This window comes from Meleagris gallopavo, chromosome 10 (genome assembly GCF_905368555.1).
Source record: "Meleagris gallopavo chromosome 10, MGAL_WU_HG_1.1, whole genome shotgun sequence".
Classification (NCBI taxonomy): Eukaryota; Metazoa; Chordata; class Aves; order Galliformes; family Phasianidae; genus Meleagris; species Meleagris gallopavo.
The window spans coordinates 312,614-331,947 of NC_139413.1; the positions used below are offsets into that span (position 1 = coordinate 312,614).

At 39.9% G+C, this 19,334-nt stretch overlaps 1 protein-coding gene across 11 annotated transcripts in view; it reads left to right on the forward strand.

The window, feature by feature from the left end:
* The window catches only part of HMCN1 (hemicentin 1), a 182,579-nt gene that overhangs the window by 109,840 nt on the left and 53,405 nt on the right, over positions 1 to 19,334 (forward strand). For all 11 annotated transcript variants that reach the window (XM_085232385.1, XM_085232392.1, XM_085232391.1 and 8 more), the window contains 12 exons: positions 288 to 384; positions 2,892 to 3,014; positions 4,691 to 4,852; positions 5,520 to 5,801; positions 7,198 to 7,365; positions 10,176 to 10,289; positions 13,337 to 13,423; positions 13,830 to 14,021; positions 14,612 to 14,785; positions 15,921 to 16,034; positions 17,358 to 17,503; positions 19,061 to 19,211. In XM_085232385.1, the coding sequence (XP_085088511.1) occupies positions 288 to 384; positions 2,892 to 3,014; positions 4,691 to 4,852; positions 5,520 to 5,801; positions 7,198 to 7,365; positions 10,176 to 10,289; positions 13,337 to 13,423; positions 13,830 to 14,021; positions 14,612 to 14,785; positions 15,921 to 16,034; positions 17,358 to 17,503; positions 19,061 to 19,211 (1,810 nt within the window). The remainder of the gene's footprint in view (positions 1 to 287; positions 385 to 2,891; positions 3,015 to 4,690; positions 4,853 to 5,519; positions 5,802 to 7,197; positions 7,366 to 10,175; positions 10,290 to 13,336; positions 13,424 to 13,829; positions 14,022 to 14,611; positions 14,786 to 15,920; positions 16,035 to 17,357; positions 17,504 to 19,060; positions 19,212 to 19,334) is intronic.

The following is a 19,334-nucleotide window of genomic DNA, read 5'->3' on the forward strand; positions in this document are numbered from 1 at the left end:
GCTGGGCAGTCAGGATGCATCAGGAAACTTCCTGGGGAGTGTACCCATCAGGAGGGTGCTGGGTGTGTGTTAGAGCCTGAATAGCATTAATGGGGCAACAGAGCAGTGCAGAAGACTGACAGACAACAGACATCTAAATGTTTATTTACAGATTTTGCAGGAGTTGCACTGTTACTAATATTAGGGAGACAGGTGTAAGCATAAAAATTAAAACCTGAGCAGCTTCACCCTGTAACCTTCCTATGTAACAGTGTAAGAAAAAATCCAGGTTTTTGTTTTCTTCCTAGATTGAAGGAGCTCAAGTACAGGACACTGGCCGTTACACTTGCGAAGCGACAAATGTTGCTGGGAAAACTAAAAAGAACTATAATGTCAATATCTGGGGTAAGATTTGTTAAGCTTATTTCAGGAGTGGGAATGGAGTTCAGAGTGAAGTTATGATGTGAGACACTGAAATCCTCTGTGGTTCATAAACTCATAAATGCTGTGGTTCAAACAGGGTGACTTTTTCTTATTTTCTTTAGTTCAACACTTTCAAGAAGGTGTACATATTCTCCAAATTTCTTTGATTTGGTTCTAAATTAATACCAGATACTTTGTAGGCTTTTTTCAGTTTGGGTTTCCATGCATGACTAGTTCAGGGATCTAACTAACCAGTTTTGTGTCCGGTTCCTATTTATTCACTCTAATGTCATTTAGAGTAACTTACTAGCCTTTAAATTTTAAAATGCTGAAGCATGGAAATTCAGATTAAAAAAAAAAAGCTATTTTTCCTAGCTTTATATGCTCTACAAAGTTACTGGCACTAAATCATAGTAATAGCATTAGTGAAATGTTTCTGTCGTTAGATGATGTATGAGGCACAGTGTTTCTTTGAGATGTTGATTTTTGGGTAGCTTTTCCTGCCCCATTGCTTTCTCCCATATACCAATTGAAATGCTTTGAATTCACAAAACTACAATTAGATAACAGGGTTTTTAATGATTAAACAAAATATTTATTATAGAATAATGTCATTATTTATTTAAAAGAAACATTGATGTTGTTTAAATTTGGGAATGGATATTGCCATACCATGTGAGATCATGAGCTATTCCCACATTAAGCATACACAATTGCAGAATTGTAGGGGTTGGAAGGGACCTCTAGAGATCAAGTCCAACCCATGCTAAAGCAGTTTCCCTGTTGCAGGTCGCACAGTTAGGCACCCAGACAGTTCTTGAATATGTCCATAGAAAGCGACTCCACACCTTCACTGGGCAGTGCTCTGTCACTCTGATAGTGAAGAAGTTCTTCCTTGCTGGAACTCCCTGTGTTCCAGTTTCTGCTCGTTGTCCGTTATTCTACTGTTGCTTTCCAGTGAAAAGAGTCTGCTCCCATTGACTTGACTCTTGCACTTTAGATGTTTATAAACACTGATGAGAACCCGTCTCAGCCTTTTCTTCTCCAGACTGAAGAGTCCCAGGTCTCAGCCTTTTCTCACACAGGAGATGCATCAGATCCCTAATCATCTTTGTGGCCCTCCACTGGACTCATTGGACATCCCTGCTTTTCTTAAACTGGGGAGCCCAGAACTGAACACAGTAGTCTAAATGTGGCCTCACCAGAGTAGAGCAGAGGGGGAGGATCACCTCTCAACCTGCTGGCCACACTTTTCTTAATGCACTGTAGCATTGGCCTACTTGGCCACCAGGGCACGCTGCTGGTTCATGGCCAATCTGTTGTCCAGCAGGACTCCCAGGTCCTTCTCTGCAGAGCTCCTCAGCCCCAACCTGTACTGATACATGCTGTTATTCCTCTCCAGGTGCAGGACCCTGCACTTGCTCTTGTTGAAGCTCATCAGGTTAATTTCTGCCCAGCTCTCCTGTCTGTCCAGGTCTTGTTGAATGCAGCATATATGTCCCTTTACCATGCATGTCATCATCATCTGCGATCTCTTCCTTCCCCAGATTTCTAGGTTTTGCACTGTTGCAAAGGACCTTTGGTGCAGGAGGAATAAGGATTGTTCCTTTGTTCAGTGAGACCATTTCAGGAGGATTTGGGGAGAAGGGATAACTACTTGCTTGTTAACAGCTTTGATGGACTAAGCTTAATAGAAAGTAAAAGTTGCCCATGAAAGTTGCCTCTGGGTAACTGTTTAGAATTATAGTCTTTGTTTACACTCAGAGACTGAAAGTCTTGCCTGCCATATTTTTCAGTTTTAGCCATTCATTCTGAAGCCAATACATCTGCTTGCTGCTAAACAAGTCTGAAGTGTCAGAAGGAGAAACTGCCTGCTATTGTGTGCATTTTAAATATGCTGGATAAGTTACTCCATTTTCAGCCTACATTCTCATCTACTTTTTTTGGTCTCTTTTCAAGTATTACCTACATTATTTTCACCTAAAGAAAATAATTTCCCCATTGCAAGAAGGCGGCTATCCCTTCCCTACTGATTGATCCAAAGTTCTTTAAAACTCTGAGAATCACCTTAAAAACAGTGATCGATTTTGTCTGCAGCTGGCTTACAGTCACAGAGCTGTTAACAAAGTTGGCACTCTGCTGTAGTGGGTCATCTGAAGGGATGGGGTCCTTCGTGTTGTAGGTAGCAGCCAACGTGTTGCTGCAGGAGAAATGTGAGGGAACAACTATGTCTGAATTTTAAAAGTTGTTTAAAGCCAGCCAGAAATAGATCCTGTTCCTGCACTAGAGCTCAGGGGCAGGAATGATTGATGCAATTATTCTTAAGTATATTATTCCCTGCCCAGGGTCTGGTTTGCATTGCCAGTAGGTGAAAGCAACCCTTATAATTCCTTCAGAGCATAATGGGACACATTTGCATGAAGATCAGTTTGGTTGTACTGTTGACTGATATCATTTTGCTTCAAATGATATTTGGCATTTATTTTTAGTTCCACCAAGTATTTATGGTTCAGATGACATCTCTCAGCTGACAGTAATTGAAGGGAGCCTGATAAGCTTGACATGTGAGTCTACTGGCATTCCACCACCTAGTCTTACCTGGAGAAAGAATGGTGAGTGACCATCTGCTGTCTTTTTTAATAAAGAAAATGTAATAATTTTGATTTGCCAGTTCTTCTTTATCCTCTGAATATTTTAGATGGTGCCTTCTGGTATTGAGTAGAAAACAACAGCGGTAGATTATGACATGCTCTCTAATCACCTCAGCTTGGCTTAGGTGCCGTTATTCCTAAAGTAGTGCAAGGAGGGCACAGTGCAGAGATGTCTTAGCTGACGTAAAACTGGACAGTTCATACACACTGATGAAGTGCTTAACCTCTCTCACTACACTTGGTACTATATAGTGCAGTGGGAAAGCATCAAGTCTGACTTATGTATCCCAGCAGGCCTAGCTATGCGTCACAGTGCAGTACTGTGGGGCAGAGCTGAACTTGTGATCTGCTGTGTAACATAGACTTATCCTCAAAATCTCTCTTGAAATACGCAGCTGTGGCACCCTGCCAAGTGATGAAAATGCAGTTAGTGTAGTAGTTGCTTTGGGGGGTTTACTGAACCTTTCTCTCGTATCATCTTAATATATAAGAGTAGTTTGCACACCTTTTTGCTGTAGGGTTAGAACGAATCATTGACAAAGTGTTTTTACAAAACAGTAGACAATAGTAGGCATTTTTAGCACCTTCTTTTAAGCGTGGACACTATTGGAGACAGAGTATTAGATAAAATAAGGTGTTGAATTCTTCCAGCACGGTAATTTTTTTGTTATTTATCAACTTTACCTATCTGTCTGAAGGCATAGTTTAGTGTTGTGTGCACCCTCCTTTATTAATTACATCTTGTAGAAAGAGCAAATTTTAATTTTTTTTCTGCCAAAGTTTTTCAGAGAAAATGAGATGTATCAGCCTCTTCTATACCTTGCCTCACCCTGCCTCTTCGCAGCCTGTAAAGCACACTATGAAATGATTGAACAATGTGCTGCAGTGCTGAAGGATGTACACTTAAATAGTTGAAAGCAAATTTGAACCTGTTTGAAAGTCTAGAATGTAGTGCAATTTTGGATCTAACTCAGGAGTCAAATTTTTTGTCACCTTTGCACATTTTCTTAGGGAAATAGTGGGAAATGAAAATTCAGCTTTTATGAGTAATCAGTGGGAGATGTACTCTTTCTGTCACAAAAATTTCCCTGCAGTTTACAAAGATGATAATAGTTGCCAAGCCTGAGTTCTCAAAGATTTAAAAGTCTGCTCAGAGAAGGTCTCATAATTTTGCTGAACTGTAACCATTCCAGTTCTGCTCAGCATTTCCTGGGCGGAAGTATGTGCATGCATGCCACATGACACACAGTATGCAGATGGCCAGGTGTGGATCACATATCTAAAGTGTTAGCATACTGAATGGCCTGGCTGAGATGATCATACACGGTATGTGCAGGAAGTCAGGTTTTATTGAAAATAATGAATTTGTGGAAATTCCCAAGACATTTTGTATGTTTGTGAGCATGAAGAGAATTGCTGTGTTGTAGCTAAAATTGCTCTAAGTCAGCAAAGTAGTATAAGAAGTCCTTAGAATCTGTTTGCACAAAGTTCCTGACGTCTGGGAAAACTCTGATATAGCAATTCTAAAATGGAAATTGTGCAGTTCAGTGACTGTTAAATAAGCCATTGGAATTCACATCACTGAGCAAGCTCGTTGCCGTTCTCTGTGCTTTTATCTGAAAGAATGTCTCTTTCAGGCTCACCACTTGTGGCTGACCAGTCAGGAAGGTTACGGATATTATCTGGAGGCAGGCAGCTGCAGATTTCAATTGCTGAAATGTCTGATGCTGCATCTTACATTTGTATTGCTTCAAATGTAGCTGGAAGTGCAAAGAAAGAATACAGCTTGCAAGTGTACAGTAAGTCACCATGAAGTGTTCTGAATGAGCATGTTATGTAAGTGTTGTCTGTGTGGTGGGGTTAAGCTGCAAAATGTCTAATCAGGATGATTCCAGGGTACTCAGAGGAGATTTGTGATTGTAATTTTGTCAGTTTGGATTTACCAAGAAGCTACCTGTATGTCTTGAAAGGGCATCTGACCACAGATTAACTACAGGATATAGCACATGGCAGGTAGTGCAGCATTTCCTGTCACTGGACTGTAGTAGTGAGGACAATTAGTTTGAAGTAGTTGAAATTTTCCAGTTTTACTGCAAATTCAGTATTTTGTTCAGGATTAAAGTGATCTATTTTTAAACCCTTTAAATCCCATGAAAAAGAAAATCTTCAAAAATCTGTAGGGATTGACAGAATTTTGAACATTTTTTTCTATTTGATTGTATTTTTAAAATTGCCTGTAAGTTACATTTTTAAAAACATTTTTTCTTTGTGGGTGGGGAAAGGGAAGGTTGGTTGTGTTTTCTCAGCCCTGGGGAAATTGTTATGTATTTGCAGAGTGTTCTTTACAGAGTTGCCAGCAGTGACCCACAAGACCCAAGCTGTCTCAACTTGTCTCTGCCAAGCTTGATTATTTTTCTGTTCAGAAGCAGGTGAAGATCCTGAAGTGTGTTTCTTTTCCTTTTGTAGTTCGCCCAACGATACTGGACAGTAGTGGCCACCCATCAGAAGTTGTTGTTGCCCAGGGAAGTGAAATTTCCCTAGAGTGCAAGGCTCAAGGTATTCCAGAGCCAGCAGTAACATGGATGAAGGATGGTCGTCCGCTGGTCAGTGGAAGGGACATAGCAATACTTCATGATGGGCACTTTCTTCAACTGAGAAATATCCAGGTGTTGGACACGGGTCGCTATGTCTGTGTTGCTGCCAATGTGGCAGGGCTGTCTGACAGAAAATATGATTTAAATGTTCATGGTGAGTGTGCAAAAAATGAGGCATGTATAACAGAAACAAAGCAGGGCGAGAAACAAAGTTCGCCTGAGGATATCCAATAAATACTTGTGTATTTAAACATGGTGACTATACTTACTGCAAGCCTTATTCATAACACATTTTCATCTGCAATCTATTCCCTCAGGTGCTTCATCTCCCAAGAACAGAAAATCAGGATATAGGACAGTCTTGTGTGACGTTAGGTCCAATTCTGTGATAACGAAGTGTTCTTTGGGATTCTGCAGTAGGAGGCAGAGGTTAAGGTTTAACCAAGAACACCACACTCATGGCCCCTGCCAGAGGACAGTTACATGAGCATAGCCCATATCTCAAGTTTCTAATCATCAGATTTTCTTGTTTTGTGCTATCAGAAGAATTTAAGATGGTACCTCGAACTATAATTCATTTTGGTAATTTGACTTAATGGGATTGATTAGAACATCACGCTACATTAGAGCCATTCTAACTCAGGCACTTATTTTGAATATGATTTTTAGTGCTTCATTGAACATTGAATATTTGTGTTTAGAAAGGGTAAAGCCAAGAGAGAAAGAGGCATTCTGGAGTTACTGTGCCACTGAACTAGGACAGCAATTTACAGGAATTTAGCTGTGATTTCCTCTGCAAATCCCACCGTTTCACAGAGACTTTCGGTTATCTCTGTAGAGTAGTTTTATGTCTTACATCTTGCACTTAAGTGGGAAAGCTTGTACAACAATCAGAAATGGTTTGGGAGAGAAAAAAACACAGTGTAGGATGAAAATAAACATGAATTATCATTGTTGACAACGAGAGGCCAAAGTGAATTACCAAATAATTTTTGTTTTACTTTGTTTGCTGCACTGTATTGTCAAAGTTCTGGATAGTAAAAAGAAACTTTAGATCTTCTCAGGCTGCTTAGTCTGGATGATGTTCAATTCTTGAGCCCAGGGTTTTTTTTTGTTTTAAAGAATGATCTGCAGAACTGAAATTACTTTTACTCCTAGCAAAGAAAATCTATAAATAAATTTGAGGCAGTTACTTTAGTAGAGGAATTGTTCTTTCCATTAGCAAAATAATTCTGTCATTCTTAACATTTTCCCTAGTGTTTCATTCAATATTAGAAATTGTACTTAATGTATAATGGATAGAACTACTATAAACTGTTATTTTCTAGGGATTTTAAGCTATTAAATGAAGGTAGTAGTACTCATAGAATTAATTTTTTTTTTTTCCACATAGTTGCACAGAAAAAAATACTTATCAGTTTAAGAAATGTCTCAGTTTTGTAGCTCCTCACTTGCCAAGCTTATCTTTACTTGGTTGACAGAATATTTTGAGAGGAAAATTAACTTTCATTTGTTTTGCAATGTGACTTTTCTTTCCTCTTTTTCCATAGTTCCCCCAAGTATTGCTGGTGACCTTCAGTTGCCCGAGAACATCAGCACTGTGGAGAAGAATCCCATCTCTCTAGATTGTGAAGCCTCAGGAATTCCCTTGCCATCAATAATGTGGCTCAAGAATGGATGGCCTGTCACTTCAAACACCTCAGTGCGAATCCTCTCAGGTACAGCATACATTTAAAGCTGTGGCTATTTTTTTAAACAGGGAGTGCAGTGAAGGCTTTTCCGTAGTGTGAGCATTGCACAGACAAAAAAGTTTGACTTAGTAATCCAAACTGGTTGCAGCACTTGGTAAATAGCTGATGTACACTAGGAAAGTTGTTACCGAATGCTACACATGTGAGTTGAAAGTGTGGTAACTATTCGGTCTGCGTGATGGAATTAAGCCATATTTCTGGCTGTTACGGTGTATCAGTCCAGTATGTATATCCAGGAATGCATCAGATAATGACATCTTGGGAAGAAACTTATCATTTGCAATGGGGAAGACAGATATGATTCATAGCGATCTAGTTTTTTAAACCAGCTTCACCTACAAAGAACTAGTACAGATGTCTTTTATGATAAGTAGCAGTTGACAAGAAATATCTGAAACAGGAAGGGCTCAGTACCTGTTCCTGTAAACCATCATTTTTGGCAATACTGTAGGGAAGTGAGAGTACTTGACTGGCAGCTGCAGTTTTGTTAGAGCTTTATGTTTACAGTAGGAAATGGAGTTAGCAGCACTTGAAATTACAAATGGAAGATGTGTACTAAGCAGGCAATACATTTTACGTTGTGTCTGGGGCTCAGCTTTATGAACTGTGTAGAAGTAATTAAGTATTTGTCTACAACTGAGATGTATGGACAACAACTGGAATGATTCTAGCTAGAAATCTCTATTTCCAATATTCCATGTAGTTACCAAACTATCCTACATGGAATATGAGAAAACTGTCAGAGAGATGAACTAAAAGGTACGTAGAAGCTCAACTAAAATTGAATTTCAAGCTGGAATTTTTCAGCATTTTTTTCCATCGCTGTAGCTTTTGACATTGCAGGTAGTCCTATTTTCTGCTTTTTTAATTGTGGAGAAAGGGGTGGGTGATAATTGTACTGTACAATCCTGGCCATTTGAGTTGGTACACATTCCTTTTGGTGCATAGTTGCCATCAACAAAAATCATGTCTTCTGGGCTTGAGTGTCCCTGTTCTGCCTGAGTCAGGAAGAATGAGACACAAAAAAATGTTATTGTCTCTGAATGTTAGCTGTACTGGGAAACAGACCAGAACTTGGTGCTTTGTTTTCCTGCAAACTTTGTGCTTTCATGTAGTTCTTCAGAAAACTATACCTTGTAGTAGTGAGCTGGGACCAACAAGGCATTTGAGACTTTGTGCCTGTAAAGAAAAACAAAAAACCCTCTTTGACTAATGCTGAGAGGTAAAACGTTACTCTACCAAAGTAAGATTTCAGTTCTGTTGATTGAAAAAATACTTGGTGTTGCAGATGATTTAAATGTGTGGACACACTGCTGTCAACTGTGAGTCTGATAATTGAGATACTATGCTGGTGTTTGCTTTTGAAGATGCTTCATGTAGTTCCTTTAGGAAAAAAAAGAAAACTTTAACTATGCCACCACATCTGCAATTCTTGCAGAGCTAGCTTTAGGAAAGAGAGACACTTTTATTAAATTGTAGCCAAACGTGGAGAATCGTATCCTGCCTCAGCACTGGAGCTCTGGGTGTGCAAGTGTATGGAAAAGCAGGCAGGTATCTTCTTTTTTTTGCATCTTACATGGCTTTGGTTAGGGTGTGCATGGGAAAAGGGATCAGTGTGAAATGGGAGTGCAAGAGAAATCCTTTCTCGGTCACACAGTACTCCCTCCAGCAGGTGTGATTTCTTGAGTGGAGGCACATCCACCAATGAGGTTAAGCAGTTTCTTCCTTCAAAGCACAAGGCCGGGAATGTAAATTTCTGGGATGCATCCTGATTATGAGACCCTGTAGAAGTCTGCAGACAGGAGATGCACAGTTCAGATGTGATGTCCTGTGTGGTAATGATTGCTAATGTGAGAGCAACTGATGAGAGACTGGAAAAGGCTGAAGGTTGGCCACATTTGCTTTTACTCTTAAATGCTCATTGATGCTTGTTTTGTTGTTCCTCTGCCAAAAAAAAGAAGCAAAGACTCTTCTAGGTCAATGTTTTTGGTCCTCTGATCAAGCATACTTAAAAATTATATGCATTTGCTTATAAAATAGCTTTATTTTTGTGCATACCCGCTTATTTATTTTTCCTCTGTAGTCACCTAGATTCTCAGTACAATAAAATATTCACGTAAGTGAAAGTCCTGCTTACTTAGACACTGGATTTTGACACAGTTTTCTGTACAGAAGTATGAGCACAAATCCTCCATTCTGTATCCAAAGTTTATGGTCCAATCTGAAGAGTTTTATGCATACCCCTGACACGTTTATGTGCAGTTTGAGGGACCTGTCTATAGCAGGTTGGATTTTCTCTGTATGCTCTCTGTAAATGTGTCTCAAAGTTTTCGGTGATTTCAAGTTGGTCTGTTGACTTCCTGCTTAAATTCTTGACAGATGTCTGAATGCATCAAAGTTCACTTGCACATTAAAGAAAAAAAAAAAAAAGGAAAAAAAGGAAGGGATACGTCAAGGTAATTTGGAAGTTACTAAATAGAAAAAATAGCGTTATGAATGTTAAATGCAAATCTATAAGTACTGAGGATTGAAGCAGAGACACCAAAATGAAAGGAGCAGGAGTAAGGTCAGTCAGTTTCTCTTACTGTTTGTTCGATAAGACTAAGCACATTAAAAAAGAGGATAGTACGCCTGTAAGTTTTACCAAAACATACAAAATTGGAACTAGCGCATTGGAGAATGTAGCTGGGGAGTGTATTTCAGGGCCCAAATACAGTTGGAGAATGTATTGGGGAGTATGTTTCAGGGTTCTAATAATTGTGTATTTTTGGCCTCAGGGGGTAGAACGCTTCGTTTGACACACACAACTGTATCAGATGGAGGGCACTATACGTGTGTGGTGACCAACGCTGCAGGAGAAGTGAGGAAGGATTTTTACCTTTCTGTTCTAGGTAAGAATGTGATAGTTTTGCTACAGTAGAAGAAGAAAAAGTAAGGAAATGTTGTGTATACTTTGCTAGTGTTTTAAAAATGTGTATGCCAAAGCATATACCCTTAGGGATAAAAAAGTGCATCTAATAACATGATCAGAAAATGAGGTTATAAAGTTAAGATGCTTCTGTGTGTGGATTTGCTGTATTTTTTGAAATTTTAAGAAGTTCTTAAAATTTAGGATTCTTTAGATATAACTAAGAATGACTGGGAACTGTGTATGTTTTGGTGGTTTGTTGCTTCTTCAGACGCTATGTTAATGTATCTCTGGCTTCAGTTAGGTTGCTATTTCAATCTCATCAAAGTTTGGGGGATACTGGCAGCCAGACTCCCACCTTCTCTTCAAGTTCTTGTTGCTCGCAGCTTCACTATCCCTTGGGTAGAATAAACAAAGTGAATTGCATTGTAGGAAAAGTGAGTTGTCTGTTTTTCTTCCTGGCCAGGTTTGTTCTCAGCCAGGTCAGTTCCCTGCTGGTTCACCACTCTACTGAAAGGAAGATGACATGAGTCATAGAATCACAGAATGGCTTGGGTTGGGAGGGACCCCAAGGATCATCAGGCTCCAACCTCCCCCATAGGCAGTGCCACCAACCTCCAGATCTGGTACTAGATTAGGCTGCCCAGGACACCATCCAGCCTGACCTTGAACACCTCCTGGGACGAGGCATCCACAGCCTCTTTGGGCAGCCTGTTCCAGCACCTCGCCACTCTCATAGTAAAGAACTTCCCCCTGAAATCCAATCTAAACCTTAAGCTGGTTTAAAGTCAAAAGAAAACTACAGCCCAAGATACCCACATTAAACTAAATCAGTGAATTTCTTGTATCTCATGCTTGAAAGTAGAAGGATGCAACCACATGTGATAATGCTCATGAATTAAGACCAGCACTATTATGCAGCACTGGGTATAAAGTGTGCAGCTGAGTTGTGTGATGGCAGTAATCTGTTGCAACAAAGATGTGAAGGAAAATCCAGGACCTACATGGAAATAAAATGCTAGAGCTGGTATCTTGGAAAACAGATCTCTGATTTGTATGTAAAGCACATAAGATAAGTGCAGTGGGTGATCCTCACCTGTTATGGAAGCTCGGCTGGCTTTTTAGATGGCTGTTCAGAACCTTTAATGTCTAATTGCATCACATTATTTATTTTTTAATTTTTTTTTTTCACCACAGAAAAGACTGCTCTTTGGTTTGGTAGCTATTTATTATTTCTATCAATAAGTACCAAGACTGATAGAAAGAGTCTTGCAGCATTATCATATATAATTTGCCTAAAGTTGCCTAAAGTGCAACAGACAAGACAGTTTTTCAGACGAGGTTGTTGTAATTTTCTTAGTACTTCTGTATTTGCTGTGATCTTGTCTGAATCTGAAATTAATATGCTGACAACCTCCTGCATTATTGTGGGGCTGAAGTGATGAGTTGCTCAGTTTGTTTATGAACAATAACTTCTCGACAGACTTATATCCTGACCTTTATGATCTTAGATTATATTTTTCTCCCATCTAATTCCTCCACCCATTGATGTATCTTTGTCTTGTTGTGTTTGAGCACTAGAATGCTTATCCAAGTTTGTATTGCATTGCTTATACTGTCACAGCAGGGAATTTGGTCCGAACTGCATCAGAAGTTGATAAGAGTGCCATTGCTAGCCACATCTTCCTACATGCAATGTTCTGCTACTGCTGCTCTCACCAAGCCATCTGCAGTAGCATCTTAGGTTTATCAAAACCTTTACTTCCAGGCTACTGGTAGGTCACGATGCATTGAATGCATTTTACTTCCTCTTTTAATAGGCCTTCTATCTAGGACTAAAAGTTTGCATTTTTTAGGATTATTCAAGAGTATTGTCTGTCTGTGTAGTCCAGCAGGTTTGTTTTAAAGATTTCCAAAATGTCTTGGAGACTGGGTTGCTTTCTTAGAATTACAGGCCTCCTTTTCATTGCATAGCACTTCATGTCTACTTCATTTTTGATGCCATCTGACTTTGTCTTGAATCTACAAATGCCTCTACGTTGAAATAAATAGTTGATCTGAAGGTTTGTATGCCCGAGAGACTCCTTGCCAGCACACAGTCTGGCCCCTCTCGTCCAGTAACTGTTAGTCCACATAGTTGTAGTGACCAGGATTTTTTGGAAATATGTCACCAAGTGGTCAGTCATGCAATAAGAGGTTTCTTTTACACAGCTGTTTGGGATGTGGATAAGTATTTTCATGATGTGGTTTTATCTTCTATTTTCTCAGAGAAACATGATTTATACTGCAGCAGGATGCCTTTAGAATCAGGTATTATGTTCAGCTCACTGTATGGCAGCTGTATTTGAATCATACATACATAAATATGTTATATATATATATATATATATATTCATCCACTTGTTGGTAATCTGTTGCTTTGAGTGTGCTGGTAAGTAAAAAACGTGGTATGTGAGCAGACAAGCTTTTTCTGTCCAATTTTTTTTTAATCAATTATTTCCCCAGAGTTCCAGATGTTTCCCAATTAATATTGGGAAACAAACAACTCTTAAACTTCAGCACATTGTTTTGAGCAAATGAATCACTTGCTGTTTAATATGAGTGAAAGAATTTGCTTACAAACATATAAAACCTACCAGTTTACCGGCATAAAATTACACCTAGCCTCACAATGCAAATGTTTATCACCACTGCCCTGCTGACCATACTCAGAAATACAGGACCCTGAATTTCTCTCTAGCTCCCAAGACAGGAGGCGGTCAGGTGAGTCCATTCAAGGTCTGTGGTCCTCTGTTGTCCTACTGATGGACCAGCATGTTAAGGGGTGCAGAACAGAGGTATAGTTGTTGTTCTAGCAGGGAACTCTACACTGTCTCACATCTGGACTTGTTTCTGGTAGATCTGAGCCATTTGTTAGTATATGTACTTAAGAGAAGTATATGCTGACACATAGAGCATGAATAAACCTTTGCTGTGTTTAAATTGTTTGTAAATAATACTTGCTGGTGTTGTCTCCTCATCTGATTCCAGTGCCTCCAGGGATTGTGGATGAAAATAAGCAGGAAGATGTGAAAGTGAAAGAGAAGAACAATGTTACATTAACATGTGAAGTGATAGGTAAAAGTATACAGTATTACTTACTTTCACTCATCCCATGATCTCAGTTTTCACAATTGAAAACTATTTTGAGTACAATTTTCACTTGAGTGGAATGTCTAAATTGCAGGTTCAGCCTTCCTGTGTGTGGCAGGAGTAGGTACATCTTGCTGTGAAGGTTGCATCAAATGAAAACAAGAGATGACGTATATTTCTTCTCTAAAGCCCTGTAGAATTTAAGAGGAGGTATATATTTCTTCAGGAGGTTCAAGGGCTGTACAATATTTATTCCAGAACATCTCCCTAAAGAATATATTTTAAAAACACATTCAAAGCTGTATTTTTCTGTTATTCAGAGACCTTGGAATATCCTTGGAGCTATGCAGCAGCTAATATTTACAATTTTCTTTTTTTTTTTTGACTCCAGGGAATCCTGTACCACAGATCACCTGGAGAAAGAATGGGCAGCCTTTAATGGAGGACAAAGATCACAAATTTCTGTCCAATGGACATTTTCTGAAAATCACCAATGCTCAAGTCTCAGACACAGGGAGATACACTTGTGTTGCATCCAATTCAGCTGGAGATAAGAGCAGAAGTTACAGTCTTAATGTACTTGGTAAGACAGATAGACTGGATCCTGCAGAAAAAATATTATTTTCAGGAAAAAAAAAAATTCAAAAACTAATCACCTTGGGATTGTCTTTTAATTAAAGTAGTTGTCTGAGTAAGTGATAAATAACCATAGGTCAGTAGAAACAGCGTTCTGTTCTTTAACTCAGTTGTTATCTTTTTGTAAAAACTCCAACCATCTGCAGTTTGCTTTCTTTCATGATGATTATTGCATAACCAAGTGCAAACAATAGCGAGTTTGTTTTCCTCATCCTCATTTCCTGAGCGCATACCTCCCAGTTCTGCTGTTCAGAGGATCATCAGGCAGTGACTGCCAGCTGCTGTGCAAGAAATGGCTGGCTTCCTGGTGACTTGTGTTTGACAAGAGCTAGGGGTGCATGGATTCCATTGACATGGACTGACCATTGACTTTAGGACAAAACGTGAAACTGGATGAATGTTGTCTGGTCATGGGTCTCACTGCATCTGCTAGGAATGCCTCCCAGCTACCTGCGGCAGAAACCAGATCTCTAGACTGAACAGCAAAATGGCTTTTGAGAGAATCCTTCCTCTTGTTAATGATTTTGTTGCTCCTAGTGCCTCCAACCATTGTGGGTGCAGATAGCCGTGGAAGTGCAGAAGAGGTCACTGTTATCCTCAGTAGTCCAACATCTCTTCTTTGTGAGGCTTATTCGTATCCTCCAGCTACAATAACCTGGCTGAAAGATGGCAATCTTTTAGAATCAAACAGAAATATCCAAATTTTGCCAGGTAATTTTGTTTGTTCTTGTTGATAAATAACGTAATTCTATTGTTTACTGACTGTCACATAACTTTTTTGATAAATCAAAGGATGTATTTCTATGACGCGCAATGTCTGCAGTGTTTTTACACTTCCAACTCCGTTCTTTAAGTGCTTCACAATTAACTGACTCATTACTTATATTTTATTTGTATTCGGGTATTTATCCTGTTGTTCTGTAGAGATAAGTGATGGCAAACAAGTTCATTGCAGTTATTGGAAATAAACTAGATGGAGCAAGAGTAAAACAACAAAGCTAGTGAAAAAGAATAAAGTGGCATTTTTTCCCATGTAGTCAGTGGTTTGCCATTTCTAATTTGTGGAGTAATTGTTACCTCATGCATCTAGGATGTGGAGGAAAGGAAAGATCTTGACTTGTAATATGGAAGTAATGTAGATGAACAAGTATTTTAGTATTATTAACTGCAGCCATTCAAGGGAGGAGTGGTGCTGGTATTGATAGTGAGAAAGGGGACAACAATTATTAGGATTGCAGTCTGAAAAGAGCTGCAGCCAAATTAAATAGTGATTCGTCTCTGAGAATTCAGGCCATCTAAATCATAAACAAATAAAATCTATGGAAAGGCAGATGATGGTGTCAGTGTTGTAGAGGTCACCTGAAGTCTTACATCTGACTGATCATTCATTTTAACTCTCTGTCGCATTGTGACTGTTGCTTTAATCTGTTCTCTGGAGGAAGTTATGAATCTCTGTTGTATGAAATACTATACCAGAATGTGTGGCTACAAACAGAAATGCAGTTCAGAGACACTTTCTGTTGAACAGTCTGCCCTTTTTTTGTCTCAGTGCTAATGCCAGCTTCCCTTTTCCTGTGAAGGAAGTGCAGAATCCTAAGTCACTCCTTTCTGTCTAAACATCTTCAAGAAGTTTGGTTTTTTTGAAAAATCAATTTTAACAAGTTTTCCAAAAGCCTGCAAGCAACAGGAGTTGTGATCCAAAGCTCTCCTGGAGATTATGCACTCATAACTTATTGCAGAGCAGAATGGAGACCAGGGGATTGGAAATATGCTGCAAAATCATTTAAATAATAGGCCAGCATGAATATAGCTTAGATGCTATTAAGGAGTGATCTTTTTTTGGCAGGTGGTCGAACCCTGCAGATTCTAAGCGCTCAGAAGCACAGTGCTGCGAGATATACCTGCATAGCCACAAATGAGGCTGGAGAAACTTTGAAACACTATGAAGTGAAAGTCTACAGTAAGGAAATGCTTTCAATGTTAATTGCTTTTTGCATTCTTTTCACTGTGTTACCTATCCTGGTGTACAAAAGGATTTCTCTTAGTTATTTTAGCAAGCAACAGCATTTGCTTGTGGTATTGCTTTAGGACAGGCACTGAAAAATGTAGCTGTTGTATCCTTTACAAGTGCTGTTCTTGGGCCAAAAATCTGTGTACCATCCAGGGGAAGATGTTTAAGAAATGATGCACTTCAGTTGCTGTTGAGATGTTTTTGGTTATGATTGTGGTTATGGTTAATCGGACAAACGCAGCACATTTGAGCAGAGAGTGAGCAGAGATTCCAAAAGCTGAAAGTGTTTTAGAAAAACAGATGGGGAGGGGACCCTTAGATTCTAATGGAAAACTTCCTTGAGTAAGGTAAAGCAGGAGATTTTAGTATATGCACAAAAGCTCTCCCATTCAAGTGTTCCTGACAGCACTGTAATCTGGGAATCTGTGCTTAATATTATGTTTTAATGTTCAAGCTTTTCATTATAGGCTCAGTCAAGCATGGCTTCTCATCTCTCTCTCTCTCTCTTTGAATTTGCTAACTCTTCAGTTTGAATTGGAGTTTGATTTGCGCCCTTACAGTAACTCTACTGTTATTTTAATTACATGAAGTTCTTAATAAGGCCCGCCCGGACTTGGAATAATGAGAAGAGAGTTCATAATTGAAATCCAACAATATAGCAATATAACATCCCCACCCAGCCCCCTGCCAATGCCATTCCAACTGTCAGTTATTACAGTACTGCCTGCATTAGGGAGAATTTAAAATTTCCCACTGAAAAAAAAGAATGGAAAATGCTTTGAAAGCATTTATAGTAAATGAAAAGATATTCTGAGACCAGGGTATGGGATTGGTTAAGAATTTTGAAATGCTCTGTGTTCATTCTGATTCAGAAAGAAACAAGATTTTGCAACACTGAGGTTTCAGTGGAATGGAAATGTTGAGTTTTAGCCACCTAAGTGTGGACTTTAGTTCAAACATATGTTTCTGAGAACATTAGTTTCCATTGAAGTGCTTTATAATGCCTGCAGCACACTGAGCTTTGTAGAACTCAAGCCAAACATGTAACAAAGTACTGTGGCTAGGTAAGGCTCTGGTAACTTTCCATGTTGGAAAAAGTTGAAGGTGGCTGAATTGCCTTTGCTCAATTGTGGGGAAGAGGCAGATTACAAGGGGAATGCACTTGCTTTCCTCGAGTTATTGTCTGGATTTTCCCTTTTCCCAGTTAATTTTGAAGTGCTGCGTAAAACAGTCCCTTAAGAAGGTCTCTCTCCCTCCCCCTGTTCTATGCAGTTCCACCCACCATTAACAGAGGGGATGTCCCAGAAATGGGTCTCTCCCCTAAGGAGTTGAAGATCAAAATCAACCACAGCCTAACTCTGGAGTGTGAAGCACATGCCGTTCCTGCTGCAGTCATCAGCTGGTACAAAGATGGACAGGCAAGTCACAACCTTATTTACTTCTAGTGGGTGGCTTTCCTACAGAAAAAGTTGCAGTTTTATTATCACCTTTAGTGAGTCTTTAAAATAAGGCTTACCTTCACTACTGTAGTCAGCAGGAATTCATCTCTGCTCTGCTCCTGCTGGTGGAATCACACCTCACATCTTATTTGCTGTTGGCTGGATCTCTGCCAACAGTGCCAAATGGTCATTTCTGTTTTGGGGTGCTTGATAGAGCAAAGGAAATAGCAAAGCTGGCTTTTCTAGGGCCTGCTGTCGCCTGTGAATTGAGGAGAGAGCACCCTGCCCAAAGCAGCATCCCGTAGCATTTCCACATGTGGCTTTGCTCTTGCTTGGGTTCCCCAAAGCCTTGTCGCAGAGCAGCCCTGTATTTGGTTCCTCATAGTGCTGCCCTTGCACAAGTTTGCAGACAGCCTCCCACTGGCTGTTGGCAGGGCTCCTTAAGCTCCTGCCGCACACAGCCTTCTCAGTGGTCTCACCCTGAGCAAACGGTTTTAGGACGTGCTATAATTGGCTGTAATTAACAAAAACAGTGCCACAAAAACAGTGCCAAGGAAGGAGAACAGAGCAGCTCTTCCTTGGCTTTTGGCAGGCCCTTGTGTGGCAGACAGCTGCATCTCTGCAGTGGGAACAGCTCTCTCTAAATTTGCTGACTGTGCAGAAGAAACAACCTGGTGTCACAGGAAAGGCTGCTTGTGTATTCTGCCTAGTCTGATCATCTGCTGGAATTCTCAGTCTTTCTGGGTGTGGTATTTCTGTTGCCAATGATAACTGAACAGGCCTCAAAAAGGATAGAGGCCTTAAGCAGCTTGATGCCGCCAAAGCAATGGATCCTCCAGCAGCTTCTTCCTAGGGCCACCCTGGGAAAGGGCTTTTATTCACATCCGTGGACTGAATTGTCCTTGGCTGGCAATGTATTGTGAGCTGACTCTCTAGCACATTCCATTTTCATTACTGAGAGATACAGACAGTGTTGCTGTCATCCCTGCTGTCATGTGGGGTGGAACTTGTAGGGACAGGACCACTAATCCTGTGCATATCTTTGCACTGCTGCAGTGTGAGTTTTATGTTTGTGCCATGTCCTCACTAGGCAGCAGGCCTTTGTAGTCACATGATTGTAGGACAAGCTGGGTCAGGATGTACAGTTTGCAGAAACCTGTTTTCCATCATCATGTAGGAGGGACAGATGAGAGAAGAGCTCGGTTTGCTGCTGTCAGGCAGAGGAAAGCATTCCTTCCCCTGCACTATCTGTGGCCAGGGATGCCATCCCAAGAACATCTGGCATGAGACCATCCGCTAAGTGATGTCCTAAGCAGCTGCTTCCTTTGCACTTATTGAAAGTGGGCCTTGCCGGCAGCATTAAGGAATTGAAAGATGTTCTGATTTTGGTGTTGTCAAAGCAGAGGGAATAACAAAAATGATGTTCTTGCTGCCAGCATAATGCCTTAGGAAGGATTTTGAAACAATCTGAATTTGACCAAGAGAGGTAATGTCATACTACTATGCTCATAATTTATGTGTAAAATTACATTACAGCCTCTTAAACCAGATGATCGTGTCATTATCCAAGCCAGTGGCCACACTCTGCAGATTACAGAGGCTCAGGTTTCAGATACAGGACGGTACGTTTGCCTGGCATCCAATATTGCTGGAGAGGATGAAGTAGAATTTGATATAAATATACAAGGTAAATAGAGTTTAGCTAATAAAATGCCTTTTTTTTTTTTTTTTTTTTTTTTTGGTAGTCTGTGACTTTTATGTTCTAAGATGTTAAAATTATTTATAATTCTGTGAATTAGACCTTCCTGGT